The sequence below is a fragment of the Oncorhynchus mykiss genome, chromosome 18 (genome assembly GCF_057628025.1).
Source record: "Oncorhynchus mykiss isolate SJ-2025 chromosome 18, ASM5762802v1, whole genome shotgun sequence".
NCBI classification, from domain to species: domain Eukaryota; kingdom Metazoa; phylum Chordata; class Actinopteri; order Salmoniformes; family Salmonidae; genus Oncorhynchus; species Oncorhynchus mykiss.
In genome coordinates, this window is record NC_143039.1 from 27,418,988 (window position 1) to 27,441,106 (window position 22,119).

The 22,119-nt window shown below is 42.9% G+C and overlaps 2 protein-coding genes across 2 annotated transcripts; one reads left to right on the forward strand and one right to left on the reverse strand.

Moving 5' to 3' along the window:
• Positions 1–24: 24 nt before the first annotated feature.
• Positions 25–3,533, forward strand: tlr22 (toll-like receptor 22; the record flags this gene model as incomplete). The annotated part of the gene is given in 2 exon segments (NM_001124412.1): positions 25–224; positions 611–3,533. A coding segment is annotated over 1 exon segment (2,895 nt), but the record flags the coding sequence as incomplete, so codon positions are not given.
• Positions 3,534–16,018: 12,485 nt separating this feature from the next.
• Positions 16,019–19,926, reverse strand: LOC118941046 (uncharacterized). Its single transcript, XM_036951384.2, has one exon. It carries the CDS (start codon positions 19,865–19,867, stop codon positions 17,333–17,335), a length of 2,535 nt encoding a protein of 844 aa, XP_036807279.1. The 5' UTR covers positions 19,868–19,926; the 3' UTR covers positions 16,019–17,332.
• Between the last annotated feature and the right edge of the window lie 2,193 nt (positions 19,927–22,119).

The following is a 22,119-nucleotide window of genomic DNA, read 5'->3' on the forward strand; positions in this document are numbered from 1 at the left end:
GTCAACTGTGTGTCAGGTCAACCCAGTCTGTTTCGTTTTCACTTGTGTTGTAGCTGTTTGTGAGAAATCAATCTAGACAAATACCAAGATACATTTTGAACAAAGTTTAGTGAAGTAAAATGCCAGGGAAGTGCTCTTTGGAGCAGGGTGGTAGAACCGGGACTCAGGTGATTACAGTCCTATGCTGCACTAGTGCTCACTGTGACTGTCTTCCTCTGACAATTGTGAGTAAAAATGATTACTATGTAGTCTGGCTGTTTTTAGTTGTCTTTTGTTGGTCTATCTCTTCAAAAATATCATACAAATGTGTGTTCTATTCTTATTCAGACAATGTTATTACCCTTATCTACTCATTTCTAATTTGATAGTGGTCTTTACCTTTTTTCCTTTCTACTCTAGTTTGTCTTTATAAGTAAAGCAAACTTTTTGTGAGTTATGTTGATAATTTGGATGACCTATAAATAATAATCTGTCAGTTATTTTGAGGACCACAATACCAACAGCTACCAGTGTTATTGCAACTTCATTAAATTGTTTAATTATGTTACATTTCCATCCCCCAAATGATGTAACAGCTAGTCACTGTATTTGTCTTTGTTTTTCTCTTTAGATCTGAAGTAGATGTCAAGCTCCTCACAATGACACTCAAGATAACCATGCCAGGAGAACGAAGTGGGTCTACATTCTCTCAGCTGAGACTCTGTCTTTGTTTCCTGATGTATTGCTGGGTTCTTGCTGATCCAGTATGTGGGTACTTCCTGAAAAACTGCACAATCCGGGGTAATCTCAGTGACAACTTTAACATGAAAGTACTCTGTTATAACAGGAATATTGAAGTCATGCCTATAAATATTCCTTGTAAAGTAAGTGTTTTAGATGTGGCCATGAATAATATTTCCAAAATCAGAAGGTTGGATTTTAAAGGACTGTCAAACCTCAAAATTCTAAACATGTCCAGAAACCAGATCTCTCAAGTGGACAATGACGCTCTTTTACCCCTAAAGGCGCTTCGAGAGTTGAATCTGGCTCATAACAGACTCACAACCCTGTCAGACCATTTGTTTCAGGGCCTAGACAACCTCTCCCTGCTACATCTGGACAACAACCTCATTGCAACCATCAGCTCCTCATCATTTCAGCCTCTCTCCAGTTTGAAGACAGTGAATTTAACCAAGAACAACCTTCATAATATGAAGGAAGTTCAGCCCATCGTACAATTACCACACTTACAGGAGTTGTACATTGGGAGCAACAGGTTCACCTCTTTCCAATCACAAGAAATATCAAACATGTCTATAGAGCTGAGGCTGTTGGATTTATCCCGGAATCCATTGGGAGTCTTCAGGATCACGACAGATGTTCTTCCTTACCTTGAGGTGTTAGACATCGCCTACTGTGGCCAACTTGGACACATGGAATGGGATGTCCTGGACAGGTCTTTTCTGAGAAACGTCAAAAGTCTCAACCTGAGCGGGATTGAGATGTCTTTGGAGAGGATGGGTATGGTGCTGCAGACAGTCAACTCCTCATTAGTCCATCTGAGACTGTATGACATTAGTGAAGAGAGGGTCAAGGCTCTCATTGATTTTGCCTGCAATATACCCACACTTAGCTTGCTCCGACTGCATCATAACAACATAAGTGCTTTGTCTGAGGAATTTCTGCAGTCATGTAAACAAGTCACCGAAGTGGACTTAGAAAATAATAATATTATTCAGCTGTCAGAGGTATCATTCAGATCAATGGAGCAACTAAGTACCTTGAGACTGGGCCACAACAGGCTTTCTTCCGTACCAGATGCCACAAGAAATATATCCACACTAATGCTCCTGGATCTCAGCTTCAATATCATCCATAAACTGGGCTGCTCAGATTTCTCCAATCTTACAGGACTCACACAACTCTTTCTTTTCCACAATCAAATCTCCAACCTACCAGGATGTGTATTCCAGGATTTGAAAGACTTAAGGATCCTTAAACTGGGATCAAACAAAATCCTGACCTTGAATGATGACTTCATGAGTGGTTTGCACAAACTAGAATTTTTGTCGATGTCATACAGTAAGCTGAGCTCAATCTCTAAAGGAGACTTTAAAGGCTTAGCATCACTCAAGACCCTGCTTTTATTTGACAATCAGATTGCTAGTCTTGAAGATGGAGCCTTTGAGGGATTGGTGAATCTTACAGAACTTAGACTCCAGTCAAATAAGATCACTCAAATAGACATAAGAAATACTGTGCTCATGGGACTTCCACACTTAAGAACTCTTGATATATCCTGTAATTACATCACATATGTAAATGATGATAAATTAGACCCTCCACCCCTCTCTCATCTGACATCTCTGGAGAACCTTTTGATATTTAGTCAGCGTCACAAGGGACTGTGTCATCTACCAATCAACTTTCTTGAAGGTCTGACATCTTTATTGTCATTCCAGGCAGGGAGTCTTAACATTAAGGACCTGCACCCAGACACATTCATTCACACACCCCAGTTGTGGTTCCTTGATATGAGTAAGAATGAGTTCACAGCCCTCACTCCAAAGCTGTTTCACCCAACCCCAAGTCTCAACAGACTTTATCTGCCCAAAGCCCGACTTCAGTCCTTAGATTTCCTAAAAGGAGCAAACCTCAGTAGAGTCACTTTCTTGCAGGTGAGAAAGAATGACATAACAGCAGTCAATGAGACAGTGTTGCAATCTCTCCCTGCCTTGACATACCTGGACATGCAAGATAATCCTTTCACCTGTGGCTGCAGCGATGCTTGGTTTGTCCAGTGGATGGAGAGCAACAACCAAACACAAGTTGTTGGTGCAGGAGAATTTACCTGCAACTATCCTGTCGATCTAAAGGACACTAAGTTGTTGGATGTTGAGCTTCAGTTCTGTACAGTGGACTTAGGACTTTACTACTACATCTCTACCACTTGTCTGGTCCTCCTCACCCTGATAGCATCCTTTGCCTACCACTTCCTGAAATGGGAGGTAATTTACGGCTATTACCTCTTCCTGGCTTTCCTCTATGACACCAAGCAAAGGAATAAGCACAAGCCTCATGGCTGTCAGTACGATGCCTTCATTTCCTACAACGCCCACGATGAGCCCTGGGTCCTGAGGGAGCTTCTGCCAGAGCTGGAGGGAGAACAGGGTTGGAAGCTGTGTCTCCACCACCGGGACTTCCAGCCAGGCAAACCAATCATAGACAACATTATGGACGGCATCTACGGAAGCCGCAAGACCATCTGTGTCATCAGCCACCGCTACCTGGAGAGTGAGTGGTGCTCCCGGGAGATCCAGGTGGCCAGCTTCCGGCTCTTTGATGAGCAGAAGGACGTCCTGATTCTGGTGTTCCTGGAGGAGATCCCTACCCACCAGCTGTCACCCTACCACCGGATGAGGAAGCTAGTGAAGAAACGCACATACCTGAGCTGGCCCAGAGTTGGGGAGCACACCGCGGTCTTCTGGCAGCAACTACGGCTGGCTTTAGAGACCAAGGATGGCCCTGCTGAAGAAAATCCCATCCTCTCTGGGGTGCAGATAGATTTATGACAGTCATAAATACCTCTTCCCCCCTTTTTCCTCTCTCTACCCTACTGATGTTACATTTGCAAAACCCTTGGTTAACATAGAGATTCTGCGAACATCAGAAGGTGGGGGGAAATGAACTATATTCTGGTATTCCGACCAACTGAACATATGCAGTGGTACTTAATGAATATGATGTCAGTTCGGTTGTCATCTGAGACATCCTCATCAATGATAAGATGGCATAAACTCTACAGTGGAAAGTCTACACATCAGAGTTATCGGATTCACATGGAATTGTTGTTCAATTTAAATGTTTGAATATTAAATTATTTGTGATGGGATGAAATGTGATTTTAGCTTCTAAAATGTGAGATTTGGGTTTTCATAAGGTTAGGGCTCTGCTCAATCAGTGGCCCGCCCCTGTGAAGGGACATGGTCTATAAATCTTTTCAAACACGCCCTTCTCTCCCTTCCTATATAAATCCTTGACGACAATGTAACCTCCTGTTCCGAGGACGACGGTCCGATGTCAGAATGGTCCAGATAATAACTACAGAACGAAGCCAACATCAGCATGAGCTTTGGTTGCGATTGGTATGGACTTTGAACTCTTATTCACTACAGAAGTGATACCTCCTAGCCGTTGAGTTAGCAACAGCCGCTGCAAACGAGGGTTAGGAAGGAACAGACAGACTATCCCGTCTACCACACAACGACGTTATACAACATATTCAATTTACCAGCAGAGATATTCTTCAAAGGACAAAGGACTCGGTTGGGCAACACGGCCTTCCATCTACCACCAACCTACCGAAACTCAGAGTAAATATTTATTGCATTTTCCTTTTCCAAATGGGCGGTCATTTAGAATGCATAAGATACTGTATTTACGATAGCACAGCTTCGCCCCTTTGTTCCTCACTCTTCCCGCTCTTTCACTCTAACCCAGCCCTTTTCTTTGTGTAACAAGCTGTCATATCTGTTCCGCCCGCTAGGGACGTTTTCCTTTATGATGTAATTTGTAATCAAGTTATGATTTAATTATGTGTATGTATAATTATGTGTGATTAGTTAGGTATTTAGTAAATAAATAATTAAACCCAATTTTGTATTGCTGATTCAACTTGTTAGCCAGGGTTCGTGCAGATAACCAAGAATTTACAACTTTCAGATGAGACTGAATTAAGGTAACGATTAATATTGACTGCTATTGATGTAAAATATTACTATGTCTTTAAGAGTTTATTCGGAAGATAACAGCTCTATAAATATTATTTTGTGGTGCCCGACTCTCTAGTTAATTACATTTACATGATTAGCTCAATCAGGTAATAGTAATTACGGAGAAATTATTTTATAGAATAGCATGTCATGTTACTCAATCCGGCATAGCCAAAGGCACGACATTATTGGAGCCCCCTGATAGGAATCTAAAATAGAATGATGCTTTCATTTTGATTCAGCCTGTATAAAATAGAAAAGCAGATTACATAATATACCAAGTTTATCGTACACATTTTTGGAGTGATTAGAGACAAGCATTATTGGGTGTGTGTGTGCTGAGGATTCCCCGCCTCTGTGTTGTTCTCTGACGTAGTCAGTGGATAACGTAAGCGAATACATTTCTGAGGGTTGATAAAGCTAATTATAGAAATCTGAGAAAAAGAGTGTTTGGCCAAACGCAGGGCTATTTCTGCCTGGTGCGTTTCAGACGCGGGTAGGCTCTGTCATTATTAATTTGTCGAGCAAGGACAAAGAACCAGCCGATTGAAATTCAGGAGATGTAAGCTTGACCAGCGATATATATCTCTGTCTCTCTCGTGAGTAGACCAAGGCGCATTTAGTTGTTGCCGCGTGTTCCGGTTAAAACATTGTCAAAAAACGCAGAAAAGGGTTTGAACACAATACGTTATAAGTAAAACCTTTCCCTTGCCAAGGGAATCCTGTGTGCTGCATTTTCAGGCACAAGGGAGGATTTAGCTTGCATGCTAAAGCTAACAAGGGAAATAGCCATTTTGTTTTCTTGTGCTACATTGAAATTCCTCCGCCTTGCGGAACGGAAGTCCCGCCCTGGGTAGTTCAGTTTGATTTCAGTGTGTGAAATCATTGACCGCTGATGTGCCCTAGTATATTCTTTCATGAAGAATTATTCAGGTCACACTCAAGTCATTACTTATGATATCCAGATGGATATCAACGTCTTATCCAATTGAACTAATAAGTGTAAATCTGGCAATTTACATTCTGAAATAGATATTTGAAATAATGTCCAAATTGATGAGTTTTCTAAATAAAACATTGTAAACTTTTTCCAAACTAACCTAGATGAAGCAACTTCTCAGGTTAATTCAATTTTAATTTCCAATTAGCCTATACAGGTCTGATTTATCATTAAATTGATCAATCAGGAACATTTGGTTTTTGCAAAACCATTCAGTAATCCAGTACTGACAGAAGTCCCGCCCCAGCTGGAATCCCATGTGGCTTCGGCCTTAGGGAGAAGTGTACCACAGTGTTGAATGTTCCCAACATTTGATCTACTGTTTACACTTATGATATCCAATCAATGGAGATTGTACGGATTATCGTCTCATTCAATTCAATAAATAAAATTGTTGAACATACCTTAATGTTCTTCCAATCAAATGAGACACTTTTAAACTTCTCATATTAACCTAGATGAAGCAACTTCTCAGGGTAATTAAAGTTTAATACCCAGATAGCCTACCCAGGTAGGATTAATCATTGGCATTGATTAATTAATTAAATTTGCTTTTGCAAATACATTCACGTCCAACTTCCACATTACTGGTACAGTACTGATAGTTCATCAACATCTATAAATAGATTAAACTTGTCTTTGCAGCTTCCAATGAATTCCAAACCCAAACTTTGAACAAAATAGGAAAATATTTCCTCTAAATTTTTCTAATAATGTGCAAGCTATCAAAGGAGGTGGTGACTCCTCCGCTAATTAGTGAACCTCCACCCATAAAAGGATTGATCTCTGACCTCAGCAGCGATACCAACCCTAATTATGTCATTAGCGAAAAAAACCTGCCAAAATTGCGAACGCTCTCCAAAATCAACCATCAAACACAGGCTTTGTGACGGTACTCCTCACTTTTGCACTAATGTATCGCCATAAAAATGTGGCATCGTTCCAATGCCACAGTGCACAGCTGAAGCACGTGCCAGACATGGCTAACATGAGGGGTGTCGCGGTAGGGGATTTTGCTATAGGACCGTTAAGGTACCCCCGTCAAGAGTGATACAAGTCGTCTCACTCAAGTTCTTATGTCACCCTGCTAACAGGTGACTCACAGGTCCGGTCCAGACTGACCTGGTTATGTATCCTGCCCTTTTATTCGGAGATTAGCCTTGTGTGATGCCGTTAGGCTTGTTTCGGGATCCTAGATAATATCAATCTTTACTTTCACTTTCCCTTGGTATGTATGCTCTTATATCTGGACTCACGCAAGCTGTAACTTGGTTACGATTTACAGTCTATGTCCGTCGACTAATACTGCTTGAGTATTAATATAGAGTATTACTATTACAATAAAAAATGTATTCTGTCCAAACCATTATATTGTCTTTAGTGTAGAACCTAGACTTGTTTCCCTAGATTGGGAGTGTCAGAGGTGTTCTCTCCCCTAGGGTTTTGGGTCTAGTTTCTACCTTTTATTCAATGTTTGCAGTTCACACAGTTGTACACGTTAATACAGTTTATTTTTGGTTCTTAATCTATAACATCAAACATCATCAAAACACTTACTACTATTAATGCCTTATATATGTATTACAACAAGCGGTTAATTACCTTAGCGTAGGTTGACCTGGTTGGTCCCCAAAGAGTATGTTCTTCCACTCACAATTGTTCTAGAGGCTTATCCAATCACTCAGTATCTGTTTCTCCTACTAGAAGTTTGTACTATGATTTACTGATTAGTGAAGAGAACGGTTTGAGATCAAGACCCTTTGTAACACCACTGTTGCTATTTATCCACTCCTGTTAGGAACTGGATGTATTCAGCACAAGGAGTGTACTGGGTAGCAGTCTCAGTATGTCTCATCCAGAAATCAGAAGTCAAGAGATACAATTGTTCTAGAGTATGACAGTCAGATATTTACCTTTTAGGTTGATGATAGTTGAAGTATCACGAGCTGTCTGTCAGTGATAAGTCAAGTAGCACTATCATGCCTTTCCATTGAAAGCATGCTTCTTATATACTCTTTCTTCAGGACCAAGTCAACCCATGCTCTGAATTATATTTTTAAAGCGGCGTATCCTCGTTTCCTCGCACTGAAGTGCGAGTTGCACTTCAGTGCTAGTTGCTAGTTGTAGTGCTTCTGGTGTCTGTGTCTATGCATCATCTAAACCCAAATCTTCCATCAAGTTCACCCAGGGTGAGGTGTCCTCAAAGCTCTTTTTTTGTGCTCTTGCGTCAGGGGACAGGTGGAGAGAACTGAGCAACTATTGACAAAAGCAGGAAATGAAAACATTCTGCTAGTCGAGGAACTGCGTTTGAAATCGGAACAATTAAAAGTAATTGCAAATACTTATGACAATGAACGAGCACTAACTCTTCAACAAAATCGTGGTCTCCAGGAACAACTCGATTTAGCCAAAACTAAATACGATGCAGTCCACTCCAAACTAGATAAATCTGTTGAGTTATCTACAAACAGGAGCGCGCAATTTGATAACATGCAGGCAGTTTTGTTGAACGTTACTCAGAGTAACACGGTTCTACTCAAAATTCTGCAGACCAAAGACAATCAATTGTATCAACACAATGACTAAGTTGGATGACAAATCAGCATAACTCATTGAAGTCACTGACCAAATGAATGATGAGAGAACTCGGGTGATGAAGATGGAAATCAAGATTTCCAAGCAAGAGGAAGAAATCTCATCACTGAATCTCTCGCTCCGTACTCAAGACCTCTATCTGCAAACCATGACAGATAAGTTTGAGACCAAAAGGAGCAAGTGCGACACTCACGTGTCCAAAATCAGTGCTCTAAGCACTCAAGTGGACTCTGCAATGCAGCAGAATACCACCCCTAGGTACCATCTGGAGGAAGTCCAGAATGGTCACGCTTTACATCGTGACTATCCATCCAAGCAACCGGAGCCCGGTACTCAAAGGAGTGAAGACGATAGGTTTCAGACATTGCCTCCATCATGTGTCCCTCAGTCTTCTCCTCTTGGCCATTTGGCACTGAGTAATATGTTGCCTCTTGGCCAACAAAGCCAAAGCTTGGCTTCTCCTCTTGGCCTTTCGGCCCCACTTTCCCCACAGGATGAAGCCAACCCTCTCCGCCTGCTTGACGCGAATTACCTTGACAAACTCGTCTAGAATTTCCCCACCTTTGACCCCGTTCCAGGTCAGCCAAACGATACTGGGACGTTCCCAGCTGACATAGAGGATGCGTTGGATGGCTACCCAAACGCTACGGGTTCTGACAGGGTTTACCTGTTGAAGCGAATGTCGAATAGACACGTGACAAGGTTAATTCGCCTACAACAGCAACACGTGCTAAATGACTATGCTAAACTTGCCACAGCTCTGAAATTAGAGTTCAGTGGTTCTGCAACTCGCAAACATGATAGCTCACTGGCTAACACGGTCAAACAAGCTCTGAATGAAAACCCACAAGCTTACTATCATATGCTTCGTTCAGCTTACTTTGGCCTACTCACTGAAACAGGCATGGAAGAAGACCTGTTACCATTTAAACAAATGTTCCTGTCGAACATGTATCCTACCATCATTACCTACTTGGGCCCTGCCGCCCACGTTGGCTTGCCTATCTTACAACTCAGAGAGCTTGCAAGCACAGCTTTTGAGGCATCAAAAGCTCGCAATGCTAAGAGCCCGGACCACTCGGTTTTGAAGTTTGACCAGGAGCACTCACTCCAGTCAGAGGGTGCATTATCAGGTATTGGAGCGTTACCACGAAACCATGATTCCAATGACCTCTGCGGTCGAAATAACTGTGAAGTACGTCGCCATCAAAACGACTACCGCTACAATCGACCTGTTCACTACGTTCCTGCACCCAACACAAGGGTAACAAAGGGTTGAAGGATGATCAAAACGTAGACCAATATTCTCCAGAAGTTCCACTACGTGAAGAACTAAAGCGAGAAACTTTTGAGAAAAGGGTAAAAGATAAGTCACAAGGACTAGACGAGGAATTACCGGACACCAGGACGTTAAAATTCAAATTTCTCCCGCTCTCACTCGAGACCCTATACAGGGCCCGCTTGATCAAGAAACATGCCCACGGGCTTTGTCTATAGACTCTGATACAAAGGTTGCGAAGAAAAAGGTGAAACGCTTCGTCAGCTGATATCTCAAAGTGCTGTACAGAAACCCAGCCTAAAACCCCAGACAGCAAGCAATGCAGGTGTAGAAGCACGGCAAGGAATGATTATTGTTGCCAAGCCCAATCAAAATCTGAAAAGTCGATTTGCTTCCACCTTGAACAGAATTGACACATCACGTCGTTGCGAACGACCACTCCACTTTGTAGGGAATATGTCCACTAAACACGAATCGAAACGACCATACCTGGAAACAGTCCTGGCGAACTGCTTAACTTGTCATGCGCTAATTGATTCGGGTGCGACAATATCACTCATCTCTCAAATATTGTTTGATGATCTAAAAACGGCTTTGAAGCCAACTAAACGTTGGTTAAAAGTGGAACGATGCGACACTACACTTCGAGGGGTCACTCAGACTACCTCGCCTCTTACATTGAGAGTCATGCTGAAACTACACTTCAAGGACGTATCGCTCGTTCACCCTCTGTATGTTACCAGCCTCGAAACTGTGCACCTGCTACTTGGAGCAGACTTGATGGATCGGTTACTCCCATTGATGGATTGGAAAACCAACCAGGTATGGTCACAATCTACAGTGCCTTCTCCACCGACCACACTGTCTCCCCCTAACGCTAGCTGCATCGCAGTCATTCACGAGGGGTATCTGTCGAAAGCACCCCTTAGGAAAAAGACGTTTAGAAAACACTTGGTGCAGAATCCGATCCAAGGAGATATTATGATATCTCGACACATTCCATCAGCCAATCTGATTGAAAATTATTTTCATGATTTCGAGCCAGTTGTCTCTGTGAATGAGCAACTTCCCTCCTCCTTGCAGTCCTGCAATACGGTAGTTGAGATGAATTATCCAATGACACACCTTCCGCTTTGTGGGGGACTGTCAACCCTTACAATGACACTAATGGCGTCAGTCCAGCAACTGACCCGATGACTCCCACTGGTTAAACACTTTGCGATATCACAGACCGACATCCTCATCTCAGTTTGCAGGTACTGAAGAGGTTGCCACACGCAGACGCGGTAGTGACTGACAGACCTCGACAGCCACTGAGGGTGTTGAAGCACAAACACCAGGAGATTTTGTTGAAAGGTTACAGCCACTCTCATAATAACGCGGCCACTGACAACTCGTACATGGGGTCCGAACTTTTCGTTTGAGCCTCAGATACCAACACCACCCGCTGGTGGGGGGATCCCGAGATACAACGGGGGGGAATAGTAGCCCAGACCCATGATGAGCCTTATCGAGGCCTGTGGAGGGGGGTCGAAACTACGGACAACACCTTACGAGGCAACCAGAGCATAAATCAAATCTAGTTGTAAACTCCCCTTTGAGAACAGTGAGGAGCAGACAGGCCCCTAGACAGGGATTATCTTAGAACACATCTCAGATAGTACTGAGGTGTACCACACTGGTCGTAAAGGAAGTCCAGTGGACTTGTCCACCTCCAAAACAAATGGCAACAATAATCATTCCTTGCCGTGCTTCTACACCTGCATTGCTTGCTGTCTGGGGTTTTAGGCTGGGTTTCTGTACAGCACTTTGAGATATCAGCTGATGTACGAAGGGCTATATAAATACATTTGATTTGATTTGATGTGTAGTAGTCACTACAAGACAACTAGTAAAATGCTCTAATCATGTATTCCTGTCGGATAACATTTCAGAATAAATCGGTAGGACAACTGGACCCCTTGAGTACCAGTACCAATACTACAGTCAGTCCAGCAACACTCAGTAAGAGGATTAGTAACCTCACAAGTTAAACTGCTGTTGATAGTAACGACATAGGAGTCACTCGGAGTGCAACATGGGGAAGGGAATCTCCATTGCACTCTTCCAATGGTTAACACACGCCACTAATAAATAGAACCCTCCGTTCAGGAGAAAAGTTATTAGAAGTCATGAACCACGATCACACCACGTACGACTGGTCTAATACTTAGAGTACTTCCATCATGAGGTTAGCTCCTCCGTGGATAACATAGCTGTGAAGTATCCTTCTTCATACCTACTGCCACTACAATAGTGGAAGACAGTGACTGGTTGTAAAACCACTACAGACTTACTCGACACCAATTCTGACTGACCCCCAGGCATTGACCTGAAAATTACCTGAGTACGTCAGACTCATTCTGAACAAGTTGTAATCTGCCAGGATACTTGGTCTCCTTCCCTTGACATGTGCGCTTGCGTAAGCATGAACTCACATGCACAACGGAACATCCAATTAGGATTTATGCTAGGATCACTTAAGGGTCCGAGCAAAATACCAGCCTTAGTAAAGATGAACATTTATTTTGAGGCCTTTAACTCTACAGCTACAGCAATCACCAGTTTTCTTCTCAGAAGTCGAATAGGTCATCCCTGTTGACTGTCCAAAACTAGTGCCTTACAGCTGTAGACTTATCATATAGTTATCAACTTAGGATAGTACCCTAAGCAACACCCCGCAAATTAGGAAAGCCCTAGATATGACATTAGACAATGCCATGATAGGGTCATTTTGCCAAGACCTTGGACGTAGATAGAATACAGTCCAATTAGATGATTAAGGGGGCATAACTATATTTTGTTTTGTTTATGCTTTCATTCATTTTGTTTCATTTTCTTCGGTGATAGAGCCATAAACAACTTCCCCATACAACCACAACGCCGCTCAGTTGGGAGGAAATGTAATGATATATTTCATGAGTGTGTGTGCGTTGTTAACATCTGCCTAAGTTACTGCCCAGATCTTCCAGTCTGGACAACCAGACGACTGGTCCAGAACGGCGATCCCAATCTGGACATCCGCTGCCAAGCCATGGAGCGGACATCTTCATTTGCAGACACCCTACCCGGGTCAAACACCAGAGGGGGGGACTGCAACAGCGACCACCAACTGGACAACTGCTGTCCAGCCATGGAGCGGACTTCATACGCAGAAACCCTATCCGGGTCGACCACCAGATGGGGACCACAATGATGGTCCACAACCAGGACAACCCACCTGAGGTGTCCACTCTTCGCACTGCGGCTGTCCTTTTTCTTTGCCTAGTCTTTTCTAGGTTAGCCTCTCTTTGCATTATATGCTTCCATGTAAAGTCCCATCCCCCTACTCCTGTGTCGGTGTCTAACTGACCTAATAAATTTGCACATGGATCCCGGACGAGCCCCCACTCTTTCACTGGTGCTCTTAGACTGACAATCCTTCAATATAGTTATGTCTATGTTTAACTTCCTCTTTTAACAACTGCTGCTTCAATGGTTTAAAACCGGCCTTTTTCGCATCCGCATCTGCTTCCTGATGCCGCATCTAATACTGTCAGTACCAGATATGGTTTCTGTTTCCAAATATTGACTGACTGTCTCACTGTCTCCCTGTTTGCACTAATGAATTTTATAGAACTCAACATTTCTATTTAGTAATCTATAAGATAATTATATAGTTGAACTTAATTAACCCGATACTCTCAATGATCCTGGTTCACAACAGATGCCATATACCCTTGTCATCTTTCTACTATTTAAAGACAAACCATCAAATGATTAGATAAAGCCAAAACACTGCTAAACATAGCATATGTTTTCTGTACTAATGAAATCTCTCCTTCGGGAGTCCACTGTGTTTTATCTAACAATAACCTGGGTTAATCTTGAATCAGTCTCATCAATAATTGTATATATGTTGCATAGTATGGGATCCATTATCTACAGTAATTTACCATCCCTATGAACTGCAACATATTTATTTTCATAATTAATGGTAATGCTTATAAAATCACTATTTTTCTACCTTCATATTTTTTCCTTCTTTACCTTGAGGTTTTGTATAAGATTTCCTATTTAGTTATAAACTCTATAGTACTTTTCTTATTTCCTTCTTTACCTTGAGGTTTTGTATAAGATTTCCTATTTAGTTATAAACTCTATAGTACTTTTCTTATTTCCTTCTTTACCTTGAGGTTTTGTATAGATTTCATATTTAGTTATAAACTCTATAGTACTTTTCTTATTTCTTTCTTTCTTTAATAATAACAGCTCTATAAATATTATTTTGTGGTGCCTGACTCTCTAGTTAATTACATTTACATCATTAGCTCAATCAGGTAATATTAATTACGGAGAAATTATTTTATAGAATAGCATGTCATGTCACTTAATCCGGCATAGCCAAAGACACGACACCTAATTATCCAGTTCATGATCACATGTACTTGTAAGACTTATCTTTGCTGGTCATACTGTAGAGTTACTCATCTGAATGTATTACTTGATTTTTCCTGTATCTTAATTATCTCATGAATGAATGCAATATAATCATACTATTTCAGTTTCTTTGCATCTTTTTTAATTTAACTCATCTCTGTCATACAAAAATGTTAAACAATAATGTGATAAAATATTATTTGAACCTTAAAAAAACATTGTTTGGGTGACTTGTGAGTTGTGGTGTCAAGTTAAAGTAACTGCCTGTTTCCAGATTTATATGAAATATGACCTTCAATAAATTCCAATATGAGATAAATACTTTTCCTTCCACATTTTTTGAAATTAAGTATGTTTATATGCACATTTTCTGTGTTAGTTACCCCAACACAACAGAATGGTTTTGACATATACCGATCATTACAAATATTAATGTGAGTAGAACGCTGATGATATCGTCCTCTATGAGGAAACAGCAAGCATTTTTGAAACGGTCTGTTTGAGATAAAAATTGAAGGTGGCATTTCTGAAGTGTTTTTTCTCAAATGTATGCTTTGGCCACAGAAAATAGTATAGGATGAGTCAATCATTTTATTGACTCACTGGACAGTTACTTGAACATGTATGTTAAATGTTAATGTTAATGTTAATGTTTCATATGTTTTGACAGCAAATTTGGCAAATTTTCTATTAAAACAACGTGTTGTCCATTGAGTACAGATCATCACAATTGACATTCTTCGAAAAGGTATCTAACAAAAACGGCCTCCTATTCCACACAGCCTATCATGTCTGGGGTGATTTTTTTTTTAGGGTCTGGGCGGAACTTGCTGAAAGCCAGGAGCCTGGGGGTGTCGTAGTGGTAGTACTCAGAGCCCACAAACATTTTGATGCCATCAGGGCCACACATGCCTGCCTCGATGCCGGAGATGGGTAGTGGGGCCTCTCTGGCTACTATCCTAGGGGTGGCAGACCGGTCAATGTCCTGCATCTTGTGCTGTTGAGCAAAGCACTTAACCCTAATTGCTCCTGTAAGTGGCTCTGGAAAAGAGTGTCTGCTAAATGACTAACATGTAAAGGCTTAGCAGTTGATCAGCAGTACTCAAGCAGCATAGCTGAGTGCTAGTGCCAAGCACAGGCAGAGTGTTTGGGAGAGAAGCATCACGTTGAGCGGTCCTCCTCTGGGTTCAGGTACCGAAGAGAGCTGAGCTGAGAAAGGTGCCTGAGCAGGAGTTGACCAGACCGTTTACACTGGATCTGCCTGTGAGGGGGTGGATTTCCCTATGTGTCTTTTGTGTGTGGGTAGTTCTGTGTGTAGGAGTGTGGGTAGTTCTGTGTGTAGGAGTGTGGGTAGTTGTGTGTGTAGGAGTGTGGGTAGTTCTGTGTGTAGGAGTGTGGGTAGTTCTGTGTGTAGGAGTGTGGGTAGTTCTGTGTGTAGGAGTGTGGGTAGTTCTGTGTGTAGGAGTGTGGGTAGTTCTGTGCTCTGTTTACTGAAAGAGCAGGGGGAGTGTAGGACTTCTTGCTGTTGCAAAACAATTATTTAGCGGAAACTGTTTTATATATGCATCTAATACAATGCAATCAATATGAGCACATAAAAAATGAGTATAAATCCAACTGTATGTTTATATGGCAAATTATATTATGATAAAAGTAAAATATTGAACCTGTTGGGATGTTACACATTAATCTGGTTTGGCCAACATCATTGGGTCAGATGAAATATCATTTCTCGGTTCCAAGTGGCACACTTTTTAGCCAGGACTTTGGACAAGTGAGTTCACACAGTAGGAGCAGAGATCAGAGTCAGACAGGGAGATAAACAACAGTCTGTGAGAGAAGGACCCTTGCTTATCTTTGTTCTATCATTTGAAACTTTAGACACTGGATTTCTAAGAAACAAGTCAAAATAAAGAACGAGTGCATTGCAATAAAGATTTAAACCCAATCCAAAGTTTAATTAAATATTTACAATGTAATTGACAATCAATACACATAAAATGTGATTAAATCCACAGTATATTTGAGGTGGCAGTCTCATGATAAATGTATTCAATTCCAAGTCATTACCATAGCGTAGGCTATTACACATTACTGTGTTTCACAACATAACTACTGGGGATAGACAGCATTTCAAAAGCTTTCAGACTTCAACCTTATGAAACAAATGTGCAGTCAGACTGCAGTGTACAGTAACTGCAGTACACTGTAGTATAAATGTCGTTAGAGTGCAGTATAACCCCAGTATGCTGCAAATACTGTGTCCAAAATACAATTTTCTTTTTACTGCAGTAATCTTGCAATTACTGCGTCCAAAATATCACAACCGACGGCAGTTACTGCACTTTACTGCAGTTTCAAAACGGCAATCTTTTTTTGTAAGGGCAGAGGTGAAATTACAGCAACATCACATACCCTGTTGTTACACATTATATAAAATGGCCAATTTTGCGAACAGTTAGTTTATTTTGTGAGTAATCAACTACTCATAACAACAGCAAGCCATTTAAAATGTCTCTTGAATTTTCATTGAAATACCTAGAAGTCTAATAACAGATACAAAGTTCCACCCTTAGTTTTGGATCAGTGCTATCCGGGATTCTTGGGACATCCCTACTCTAAACCCTAACCCTAAGCTTATCCTTAACCTCTACCCTTACCCTAGACCTAACCTTAACCTTAACCATAACCCTTACCTAACCCTGACCTTAATCGTTACCTTAAACATTTATGGGGTAGGGATGTCCCAAGGGTTCCGGACAGCACGGACCCTTAATTTTGTGTTATATGGTGTAAATAATTCACTGCTGCTCTACACTGTAGTAGCTATTAAAATACAACTATGCTTCTGCTAAATATATTTTTGCTATATACAGCTATTCTTCACCATTTTCATTTGGTTCATTATCAAACTATGATTATCACATTTAAGACAATGGGCAAATTAAAAACAAGCTAAAACGTTTGCTGCAAATGAAATTGTCCTCTGCGGTAATAAAGATGTAATCTTCTCTACTGTTCTCCACAACTCTATACAGTCTGTCTTCTTTTGCAATTTGTACCCTACATTGTGACTTATGATTCACTTTTTTTCTAGAAGAACATGAACTTCTCAACAGGATCCTCTAGGATTATGCCAAAGTAGTTGTTATTTACTGAAATCTGCATCGGTGTTGACTAGAGAATGCCTACTTCTTCACCATCTTCATCTTTCCACCCTCATCTTGACAGCTTCACCCCGCCAGTGTCTCACTTGTATTGGTAGATCTTAATACAGTGGTTCATGCTGTCTGACACCACTAACTGGCCCTCTGGCAGCAGGGCCAGGCCTCGGGGGCTGCTCAGACCCTGGGTAACAAGGGGCCAGCCTAGGCCCTTGGCAGGGTACAGCAGGACGCGGTGCAACCTGCCCCAGTCTGCCACCAAGACATCCCCATCACTATCGATGCTGAGGCCCCAGGGGCAGGCCAGGACAGGCCCCATGCCGGAGCACAACCCCAGGACACGGATGGTGTTCCAGCCAGGTTCCAGCACTCGGATGCAAGGCGCACAGCCAGTCTCATTGCCCCGCTCAGACACAGCCATCAGCCCAGAGGTCAGGCAGGCAGCCACCAGGTAGGGCCTGTGGAATCCTGTGATTATGGTGCGCTCCAGCCTGGCGCCTGTCTTGGGGTCCAGCATCAGGGCAGTTAGAGTTCCACGCTTGATGTCGGCCACCAGGAACTCATCCAGACGGGTGACGGTCACTCCCCTTGGTGCATCTAGCTCTTCATGGGTGGATCCTATCATGTTACCCCCGAAGGTCTGGAGGAGGCGTCCATGACGGCTGAACACCAACACGGCACGCTCTGCAGCACAGGTCAGCGCAATGAGGCCCTTGTTGTTCACAGCCACATCAAAGTAGTTGCAGATGCGGGCAGATCTCTCAGTTCCAGTAGGGGACACCTGCTGCACAACATACTTCTGAAGGTCGGTCACCTGAATTCGGGCGTTTCCACAGTCCACCACAAAAAGCTGCCCTTTGACAGTGGCGTGGAGCCCGCTGGGCAGGTTGAAGTCGGAGCGCCCTGAGCCCTGCTTTCCAAACTGCTTGATCAGATTTGCTGACTCAAAGGCACTTGAACCTGCTTCCTCCTCCAGGTCTCTCAGGATTGGCTCTGGTTTGTCTCTCCTTCTATTGTCTGATTGTTTCTCCTTGGCTGTAGGGTGGCTTTCGTTGTCAATAGCCGACATGGACAGAGATCGACTCACACAGTTAGAACCTACACTCCTTCCCTGGTATCTTGATTCTCTTTCATCCGAGCTTGTGGGGCTTCTGCCGCCAGACTCAGATCCATTCCCTTGCTCCAGGGTTGAGGAGGCAGATGATAGACAGGAGTGGTTGTCTCTCTTAAATCCCAGGTGAGCACCCTTTCCCCCATTGATCAAAGGACGGGTCTTCCTGGAGAGGTCCGCCATCGACATGGCGCGTCGGTGTTCCTGGTTCAGGGAGACATTGTTACTAGGAGAGGGGATGGTGATGTAGTTGTAGCAGTCCTCACTGCCAGCCGGGGATGGGGGACTCCCCCCATTAGTGGATGTTCCACGGGGGGATTTGCTGGGTGACAGGCTTTGACGTGAGCGTGCGCATCTTGAAGATAGGTCCAGGAGGCTGTACCTGGGATGGGGTTCTCCACGGCTGGTCTTGGGAGAGGTCTGTGGTTGGTCACTATGTTCAGATCTGACGCCTTCTGGAGGGCAGGAGGGTTCCTCGCTGGGGATGAGAACCAGGGTCCTTTGCTTTCTCTGACACTTGAGGATGGAGCTTTTCTTGATTCCAGTTTGTCCACATTCTGGTTCGTCTACCTCCGACTCCCCTTGGCTGGAGATTGGAGGGATAGCCAGGAAAAGGTCCTGGCCATGTGTGTCTAGCTCCTCATCCATGGATGACTCAGATGCTCCTCGATGCCGGGGACTGAGCGGTGGCTTTGAGACTGGTGACTTTGGCTCATCCTTGTCTGTGGTGGACAGGCGGAGCTTCCTGACTACACGCATGCTCCCACTATTTGATGTGGATGAAAGGTCCTTCCGAACTTCAAATGATCCACGGTCTCCAAACTTCATCTCCCCTGAGTGAAGAGCACATTTCTTCCCTGTTTCACCGCAGACACCAATAGGGTAGTTCAGATTTTGATCCTGGACTTGTACCTCCCCTAACCTAACGTCCTTCAGCTGCGTACCGGGCTGAAAAGTGACCCTCTTTAAGGAGAGGGAGATTTCCCAAGGCTGTGTAACTTCTGCCACACCCCTCTGAAGCTGGTTCTTATTGGGTCCCCCACTGCTTCCACCCCATCTCTGGACCTGCTCCTTCAGTTGGCCCAGTTTGCGGAGCTGCCGGTCCACCAGGGACTGTCCAACCCGCACTGCCGCAGCGTTCTCCCTCTTCACCTGCTCCAGGTGCCGCTGGGCTTCTCGGTGGTCCTGCTCAACTTTTTCCAGCAGTCGGCGCTCTTGTCTCTGAGCCTCAATGATGGCGTTGTCAAGCTCTCGGTTCATTTCCTCCACCTCACTCGTCTGTCGTTTTCTAAGGCTCTGCAGCTCTTTCTCGCCCTGCTCTACATTGCAGAGGGCCAGCATCACCCAGCTGGGTGGATCGGTAAGGGATAGGGGTGCGAAGATGGACCCCCTGGGGGAGTTTAGGTCTCGCTGTATGGGGGAGGTGGGTGACAGGGCGGTGGGTGACATCAGGACTGAGAGACCAGGGAAGGAGGCTTTTCTCTCGGAGTGAGAACTCATTATCATCATGGAGGAAAAGTTGGAGAATCTTTTTGTTGGTCTGGTATGTTTTAATCTTCAGCTTGCTGTTGAATCCTGGGGAAAGAGCGTGAAATAGTTGAATTTCTGTAAAATGATCAGCAAGAAAAAGGGTGACTCCCTCACATTTGAGTGACAAGGAAAGACTACATTTGTACCCGTGGAGGATACTGAGGCTCATAATAAAGTCTGGAACGGAGCAAATGGAATGGTTTCAAACACATTGAAACCGTTCTACCATTCCACCAATTCTGCTCCAGCCATTACCACGAGCCCATTCTCCCCAATGAAGGTGCCACCAACCTCCTGTGATTTGTACCACATCTTTACTCAAACAGTGACAGACACTTTGGTAATCAAAGAACAACAGACTCAAAAAAGAGCTGTATGTTTCTGCTCTGACAATGAACAGAAAACAAATGTCTAGGACTCACCTGCAGAAGAAAGACAGGCTTAGAAAGTGCTTAGGTTTCATTATTTCAGTTACATTCCGGTGGTCCTATGATAATTGAGACAAGGCATTGTAACTGTACTCCGTTTCTCAGTATTCTAGTGTGTACTCCCATGTCATCACCATGTTCTTAGACCTTTAGGTTAGACACTATGTTCTGCAGCAGTGCCAGCAGATACCTCTGAATACAACATATCCTAAGATCCTAAGATCCCTCTGTATGTTATTTTTTTCAATTGACACGGTCTTCTTCTCGGCCGCTGTAACTCTCAACGCTTCACCGGTCACCTTGCGACCAGCATTGTCTCTTAGTTTCACTTATTACTAAATGACTCAAAATGGTTGTTTTCAATCGGAACACAGACCACTATTGTCGCCACATGTGGACAGCACTGCTTATCTGCTCAAGGCACTGAAACTGAGCTCTGTCTTTCAGTACAAACATCAAGTGCCTATAAGGGACAGCAGATCATGTCAGATGCCTAATGTGTGACGTAGGCTACCAGAATGATGTTATGTACATTATATATCACTGTCCGAGGAAACTCGTTTTGAAAATCTGCATGGCGTGTGTGGATATACAGTGCCGTGAAAAAGTATTTGCCCCCTTTCTGATTTTCTCTATTTTTGTCTTGCTGCACGACCCAGCTGCACTTCAGTTTCAGCTCACAGACGGATGGCCTGACATTCTCCTGTAGAATTCTCTGATACAGAGCAGATTCCATGGTTCCTTCTATTAAGCCAAGTCATCCAGGTCCTGAGGCAGCAAAGCATCCCCAAACCATCACACTACCACCGCCATGCTTGACTTTTGGTTTTCGCCAGTAGTCCAAAACGTTGACTGAAGTTTGCCAAAAAAAGCGCCTGGAAGCACCTGGATGATCATCAAGACGCTTGGAAGAATGTTCTATGGACAGATGATTCAAAAGTATACTTTTTGGACAACATGGGTCCCACTTTTTCACACTGGTATTTGGTGTTACATAACTTTGTTAATTAAATAAATAAAATAACTATCATTTTTTTGTGCTATTTGTAAACTCAGGTTCCCTTAATCTAATATTAGGTTTTGGTTGAAGATCTGATAACATTCATTATAGAAAATATGCAAAAATAGAGAAAATCAGAAAGTGGGCAAATACTTTTTCACAGCACTGTAGGCTAAGTATGAAGCCCTAGTTAGAGAAAACCTTCAGTCCCAGAAGCAAAACAACAGGGCTTTTTTCTAGGATGAAAGAGTGGGGTATCAGTTTACCTCAGTGCCCTGCACAATAAGGTCCCCCTGGAAACATGTGACCTCAGAGTGTGAATGGGTAAAAACACAGTTTCTCGTGTATTGAATAGAGAATCCCATGATGCATCTTCATTCTCTTTTGTATTTATCTAGTATAGATAACCTGTGTAAAAAAAGATAACCTGTGTAAAAACAGATAACCTTTGTAAACACAGATAACCCGTGTAAAAAAAGACAACCTGTGTAAAAACAGATAACCGGTGTAAAAACAGATAACCTGTGTAAAAACAGATAACCCGTGTAAAAACAGATAACCTGTGTAAAAAAAGATAACCTGTGTAAAAACAGATAACCTTTGTAAACACAGATAACCCGTGTAAAAAAAGACAACCTGTGTAAAAACAGATAACCTTTGTAAAAACAGATAACCTGTGTAAAAACAGATAACCTGTGTAAAAACAGATAACCCGTGTAAAAACAGATAACCTGTGTAAAAACAGATAACCCGTGTAAAAACAGATAACCTGTGTAAAAACAGATAACCCGTGTAAAAACAGA

What these genes read in the sequence shown, in the direction of transcription:
- LOC118941046 (XM_036951384.2), bottom strand. Translation starts at nt 19,867, where the DNA reads ATGATGATAATGAGTTCTCACTCCGAGAGAAAAGCCTCCTTCCCTGGT.